The sequence below is a fragment of the Adiantum capillus-veneris genome, chromosome 26, assembly GCF_014529385.1.
Source record: "Adiantum capillus-veneris isolate H3 chromosome 26, ASM1452938v2, whole genome shotgun sequence".
Classification (NCBI taxonomy): Eukaryota; Viridiplantae; Streptophyta; class Polypodiopsida; order Polypodiales; family Pteridaceae; genus Adiantum; species Adiantum capillus-veneris.
In genome coordinates this window covers 25,948,117-25,955,499 of record NC_140956.1, presented here as the reverse complement: position 1 = coordinate 25,955,499, position 7,383 = coordinate 25,948,117, and the positions used below count along the sequence as shown (strand labels likewise).

The window sequence follows — 7,383 nt, the reverse complement described above, 5'->3', positions numbered from 1 at the left end:
CATAGCAGCAAGAGTATGCTGCAACTTACACACTTGCTTCGAAGCATTTCCAAGGCACCTAAAGATTTTCACGCATGCAGCTAAATCTACACGTAGTTAATTGAGAATGCAAAGAGCAAGAAGGTCACAAAAGGAGGTGAACAGATGGTGCTTGAAGCACAATACGCCACAATTTGTGAGATTAACAAAAAGAGAAATGAAATGAAATGTTATATTAACGTCTTCAAAAGGCCAAAATGACCTATGAGATCAAACTGTTACATAATTGTAAATCCGATACCATGTCTGGGTACAACAAAACTAGAACAAAAATACTACTACTACTAGAATCCATCCTCGTCTGCACTCTGGATGTTGAGAGTATGGCTCAAATCCTTTGAGACTCACCAAGCTGAGTATTATTGACATATCCATCAATCATCAAACATTTTTCTCAATAAACTTTTGTTAAATTAAGCATTAAACTTTTTGTAAACTTGTTCAGTGAGATGACCCACCAACTTAACTGTACAAGAGTCATACAGAAATTGACAAACAAATGCTACAAAACTTGTGATTGTTCAGATATAACTATGCCCATTACAACTCCTTCCACTTCAGGCTGTCCATTTGAGATGTGAAGCTATCTGTGTGGTGCCTTCATGCCCACTTTGGCAGGGGCTGCGCTCATTTTGAGAACTCCATGGCGCATTATGTCCATGAGCTGCCTCATCCCTTGCAACATGCATTCACAGACCTGTGTACCAATGAGGTTTTACACTGCTTGCTTTGCGTCCACGTCATGAAGTCCTTTGTGTGCACTCTCCCTCAACATTCCATTATTCTTGTCAATGTGATGTTGGTTGCTCGCCGCCTCGTTAGGCTGTTGGTCATCGTGATTCCCTTCTTGCTCTCTCTCCATGGATGTTCCACTGTTTCTGTCTGTCTGCTCTTGACTGTTTACCGCCTTGCTAGGCTGTTTTTCGTCGTGATTCCCTTCTTGCTCAATCTTCATGGACGTTCCATTCTTCCTGTTGGTTTGTTCTTGACTGGTCGCCATTTCCTGTTCAGGCTGTTTGTCCTCTGTGGAATGATCTTTTGTACCTGTAAGAGCCAACTCTCTCAAGGGATAAGTAAGGTGAAATTAGGGGTTCATATTGCTGAATGGAGGACACACTCACTCTCATCTCAAAGTTTAAAAACCCATTGGGTGCACATCTTTTCAGAAAGTTACTTTTCTAACATGGATAAGTGGAATACTTTTGCTGAAGTTTCTCCATGCTTTCAGGGGTTCCAAAGAATTTTGATTGGTTAGAATCCCAAGATCCAAGCTAATGCTCACAAATTCCTTGTAATTGTAGTTCTAGTAGAATTTAGGAGCTTGCCCCCCCCAAACGTACTGAAACCATTCCAAATCTGTGTGAGCAATATATGATGGTTTTTTCTCTCAACACCTTGTGGGACTCGGCTCAAAGTGTTAAGGCAGTGGTCACGCAATGCATAGTTACCAATTACTTTTTGAAATAACTATGCCTCATGCATGGTCACATGTGCACCAGTTATTTGTCTTATATGCAACCATGCAAGGCCTTTTGTAACTATGCCGATTTTGGCAGTTGTTGCATCAGTTACATCTTATTGATTACTGATGCATGCATGACCACATCCTAAACACAGAGACTCAAAACCAAAGCAAACATGATCAATAAAGACACAGTATCTAACTTGAAACACAAAAGCTGCAATCACATCTAAATCTCAAAAAGCCTATACAAAGCAGAGTACTAGTATGCCTTACCCTCATCATTTTCCGCAAGCTCCACCGCTCTTGACTGTATCTCAAATGGTTCATATACAAGAACTACTTGAACCCTTGCACGAGGCTTTGTACACTGTAGATCTGCGCTTTCCATCATGTCCAAACACGTCTCCTTTGGTTCATGGGGTACCAGCTGCATAGTATCCTCATCATGAGAAAAGACCCACAAAAGCCAAAAAAGCCCATCATAAAAGCAAGGCTTGCTATAAAAATGATGATAGTTTGCATTCATGGAGTTTTAATAGATACAAAATATTAAAAGGCACAAATTTTCCATGGAAAAAACATTATCTATGATCAAAATATCAAGAAAACATGGGAAAACTACAAATAAAGGCATTGTCTCCATGTATGTTTTGTGCACCTTTGTACAGCACTTGATTTAATAAGGTGTGCGTGCATGCACATTAGTCGTTGCTCAGGTGTGAACCTTTGTGAGAACTTGTCACTGAATCACCGATTGTTTCATGCTTGTGCAAAGTTTTTCCACCCCCAAGTCTACCAATTAATACAATGATAGAAGCAAGTGTGTGTGTGTGTGTGTGTGTGTGTGTGCGCGCGCGTGCGTCCGTGCATGCATTTTGAAATCCAAGAGCCACTTTGCTATTAGTAAAAATAATAAAATAATAAATATAAAGATCAAGTGTGAGTGAGCAAAACCATACATCATTTAACGGTACAGTCGCCCGCCCAATAAATTCTGCTTTAGTGACTGACTCCTCATCCATCAACTGAACCGTTAATATTTGATATTGAGGATCATCAACCTGTTCCAAGGTCTAGTTGGTTAGTTATCTCCATGTGCAAAAGTATTCAAGAACATACATAATCTTTCCCCCTCTCTCTCTCTCTCTCTCTCTCTCTCTCTCTCTCCTTATCAGTGTCGCCCAAACCTGTTGGAGGGGCTGTAGATCATGCTCAAATACCTTTTGCAGTAGATTTTACTCGCAATATTAGTGTCTTTCATCATGTAGCACATCGCGATCCGAGATTCCACTTATGCAGAGAGATAGATGGGAGTGTATATAGAAGAGCTGTATAGTCTTCTAGCATGTGAGAATCCCCATAGACCCTTGTCAAAGCTCACCCACATATTGACAGAGACGATACACACAGCAGCAGTCACAGCTTTTCCCCACTCTCAGCCTAGTGGGAGACAATGGTCTAGGAGCACACCTCAAAATAGTTGGTATGATGGTGGTGTCGAGAGACGAGAACCCATACTCTTCTGCCACCTTATACGGTGAAAGAAGAGCGCTTTCTTAGCTCAGCTTGAGAGAGATATCTATCAGTTACTTCTCAGCCAAGACTTTAGGGAGGCTTGGCGACTCTTTAGAAAGCACTCACCCTCTCATGTCATTACTTCTATAGAAACATGGACACAATATGCATCCTCTCTTTAAATAGTAATAGAGTAGTTACCATTGTCACACCCGCCGGAGCCGTGTCCTCCCACTTCTACTTTCTTCACAACAAAGATGATGAGGCGAGCCATTAATAGATTGCACACAGGGAGGGCATAGAATCATGATGGTATAGTGGCAGAGCATTTCGTACATGCTAGGGATCATATTGATGGTTTGTTGGCCTTCATGTTCAACAGGGTCATGCGTGAAGGGTTTCATGAGACCTAGAGTACATCTACTGTAAGGTGCAGCGGAAGTGAATGTTGAACTTTGCTCAAGATGAGTGCTCCGAAGTGTGCTCAAGGTTCCTTTTACTTATGGAAGGGAGATCCTTCCGTTCCTTTAATGAGAGAGTGTAATGAACACAAACAAAAGTGGTGAACACTGTGAATGAAGTTATTGAGACTGAGAGATAGAGAGAGAAGAATACGACACCAGAATGTTGTCAAATCCTCCTCCGAAGGCCCCACTCTCTATGGCGAGAGCGGTCTACTATTGATTGCACAAATCTCTACAATGCTTGGACTTGCCGATGATGTCGACAACGACGAGATGGGCTGAAATCTGAAAACGCTAATGGCCGAAATTTGCAAATCTTTATCTGCTGAATTTTGACTCTATGACGATGACGATGATGCGACGACGAGGAGCTGAAAACTGAAAACGCTGGTGCTTACTGAGGTTCTGTCGCAATGAATCTGCAAAACGTCGAGGCTGATCTGCAAACCAAAAATGCTTGGGCTGGTTCTGTCTTGCTGGAGAAATCTGCTAATGCTAGGGCTGATCTGCTATGTTGTTGTGGAATCTATTGTCGCCGGGGCTGGTTCTGTCTTGTTGGAGAAATCTGCTAATGCTAGGGCTGATCTGCTATGTTGCTGTGGAATCTACTGTCGCCGGGGCTGATCTGCAATGCAAACATCAGGGCTGATCTGTCATGCAAAAATGCTAGGCTTTCAGATGGGCTGAAAATGCTAGGTCTATTGCGGGAAGGTCGTCTTGCTCAAAAGGTGCCTCTTGAACGCGAAGTTCCTGCTGCCTCTTCTGCCAGAAACTGCTAGGCTAGGTTTCTTATGTACTTGCTTATCAAAATTGCCCTACCCAGTTTCCCAACAAAAGTCACTTAAAAATAATAAGTGAAAATTGGCTAAAATAGGGAAAATAGGTCTATGCATTGTAAAAATGCTCCTGATGGGTTTTGATGGAATCTGATGATCATGCTATGTGCAACCAGAGGATATGCATCTACTCTAAGTGTCTGGACATGTACAGTCTACGAACAGACTCACAAAAGTGGGAGAACACTTCCTAGACTTATTGAACCCTTGCCCTAAAGTAGCTTGTCCACGTACACATAAGGGTTAGATGTGCACGTGACATCCCCTCCTTTTCAAAGTGAGGTACTGGTACCAAACTGTATGGCGTCGAGAGAGATCGCCAACAGCGTTTGGAATCCTGGAAAGGACTCTTCGCCGGCCCGCTCTGATGCGTGGGTCATGTGATACTTGAACTACATAAAGGTCTGCAATGCTTGCTTCTTTGGGCCGTGCCGAAAGTGGCACAAAGTCTTCAGTGGCTCCTTCGATGCTTCAAATTCGTCTGTAGTCATGCGTCTACCTTCTTCAAGAATCTCCGAGGATGAAAATTCCTGAAAGCACTTCCAACACAAAAACATGAACATATCATTCCATGTAAAATGATTGAAAAATTGTAGTCTTCCTTCGAGAAGAATGTGCATACAATGCAGATGAACAAAGTGACGGAGTGCCAACCCGTTCATCAAACACACGCAAACTATGGAAAATCACAATGGATGTCACGTGACACATCCAACCCTATGTATCCCTGGACAAGCTACAGCATGACCAGGGTTCAATTCAGTCAAGTCAGTCTAGAATAAGAAGTGATCTGGCACTTCTGTGAGTCTGTTCGCAAACCGTGCATGACCACACACTTAGATTAGATGCATTTCCTCCGGTTGGACAAAGCATGATTATAAGCATTCCAATCAGAATCCATCAGAATCCTTCAGGGGAATTTTCCAGTGCATTTAGCCTATTTTATCTATTTTTGATATTTTTCACTTATTTATTAAGTGACTTGTTGGGAACTAGGTAAGGCAATTTTGCTAAGATAATATATAAGCAAACCAGAGCTAGGACTTTCTGGCAGAAGAGGCAGCAGGAGCATTGCTCACAGGCAACTTCTCAGCAGGACCCCAAGTTCTTTAGCGTTTTTGCATCACAGCAGAAGAGCTAGCGTTTTTGGACAAGAACCCAGATCAGCCAACGTTTTTGCATCTGTGTCAGCCTGGCGACAACAGAGGAGAATTCAGCCCTAGCATTAGCAGTTGCATCAGCAGATCCACAACAGATTACACCAGCAGTAGAATTCAGCCTTAGCGTTTTTGGAGCAGTAGACGACCTAGCGTTTTGCAGTTCCGTCGCGACAAGGCCACAAGAAGACCAGCGTTTTCAGTTTTCAGCAGTTAGCACCCACTGTACAAGTCCTGAACCTGACACATCTCACCTTCCCACAGCAGATCCTCACCGCACGGTCAGATCCCACGCAGTTCACAGATTCTGCCCGGAAAACGCAAACTTCAGCATCTGCATTTTCAGCGCGTCCTCGCCATCGACATAAGAGTCAAAATTCAGCAGATAGAAGATTTGTAAATTTCAGCCCTTAGAGTTTCCAGATTTCAGCCCATCTCATCGTCGTCGACATTGTCGACGAGTCCAAGCATTGTAGAGATTTGTGCAATCATAAGTAGACCGCTCTCGCCATAGAGAGTGGGGCCTTCGGAGGAGGGTTTTACGACGTCTCTGGTGTCGTATCCTCTTCTCTATCTCTCAGTCTCATACACTTTCACGCACAGTGTCCATTCACTTTGTTTGTGTCCATTGTACTCTCTCATTAAGAACGGAAGGCTCTCCCTTCCATAAGAAAAAGGAACCTTGCGCACAGTTCGGAGCACTCATCTGAGCAAAGTTCAAACATTCATTCCGCCGCACCTAACATTGGTATCAGAGCTTTGGCAGTGTTCTGTATCACTCAAGGAAAGAACCACAAGAATCACAAGAACTTTTTTGCTTGTTGCGATCGCACGAACCCAAGTTCGCTTGGGCGTGTTGATTCCTAAACGTGTTTTTGAAGAGTGACAGGAATCCCAAGAAAGAATGTCTTGTCCAGCCTCCCCTTGTGCCTCTTTTCACTCATTGAGAGCGGACCGTGCACTTGGCGGCCGGCCAATCGAAGTGAGGTGGAAAAAATCAACCTTGGTGTGAGCGCAAGGCCGCCAAGGGATGTGCCCGCGGAAAAGAGCAGAACTCGGGTGAAGAGAAGATCCTTCTCAAACACAGATTGCAAGCTAAAGAAGAACCTCAAGAACCTCAAGACCCGCAAGAACCTCAAGAACCCAAGAACCCAAGTTCCTCGTGAGCTTAAGAACCCAAGACCATAAGAATCCACAAGAACCCAAGACTTCAGAGAATGGTCATCACTCGAAGCGGAATGGATACTTCGCTTGGAGGTGATGAGCATGAGAGAGGCGAAGAAGAATTTTCCCCACCAGGAGGTTTTTCCGACCCTCCCCCTTCCCCATCTACGTCAAGGATTGCACTAACTCCTATGGAGGCTTTCAACAAGATGGTGATGGACATGAAGTTAGAACGCGAAGCAAGACACGCAGAAAGAAAAGCGGAAATCGATTGTAGACACGCAGAAAGAAAAGCAAAAATAGATCACAGACACGCAGAAAGCAGAGTAGAAAGAAAGGCAACCAAAGTAGGACAAGAACAGAGCGACCGACACATGCAAGAGTTCTTGCGACTTTTTTCTCAAGTGCAGGCACAGATGCAAGAGATTCAGGAGACAAAGACTCTCTGAGTCTCTTCTTCTGCCAAGCATGACACATAGGATTTGCATGATTATGAGAAGCATGATGAATTGAATGATAATGATGAGCATGATGATTTGAATGACAATGATTTGCATGATGATTTGAATGACAAAGATATGCATGATGATTTGGATGTTAATGATGAGCAATGATGATTTGCATGATCAAGATGTGATTTCTTACAAGCATGATGATTTGCAGGATCAAGATGTGATTTCTCACAAGCATACTGAGTTGCATGAAGATGATGTGATTGTTCACAAGGAGGATGTGTTAGTTGA

The 7,383-nt window shown here is 43.3% G+C and overlaps 1 protein-coding gene across 1 annotated transcript in view; it reads right to left on the bottom strand.

Moving 5' to 3' along the window:
* Positions 1–230: 230 nt before the first annotated feature.
* The window catches only part of LOC147423160 (synaptotagmin-4-like), a 52,851-nt gene continuing 45,698 nt past the window's right edge, over positions 231–7,383 (bottom strand). The window contains exons 10-12 of the mRNA XM_086502144.1: positions 2,464–2,565; positions 1,778–1,931; positions 231–1,083 (exon numbers count right to left, since the gene is read on the bottom strand). Of these exons, the coding sequence (XP_086358270.1) occupies positions 755–1,083; positions 1,778–1,931; positions 2,464–2,565 (585 nt within the window). The 3' untranslated portion in view covers positions 231–754. The remainder of the gene's footprint in view (positions 1,084–1,777; positions 1,932–2,463; positions 2,566–7,383) is intronic.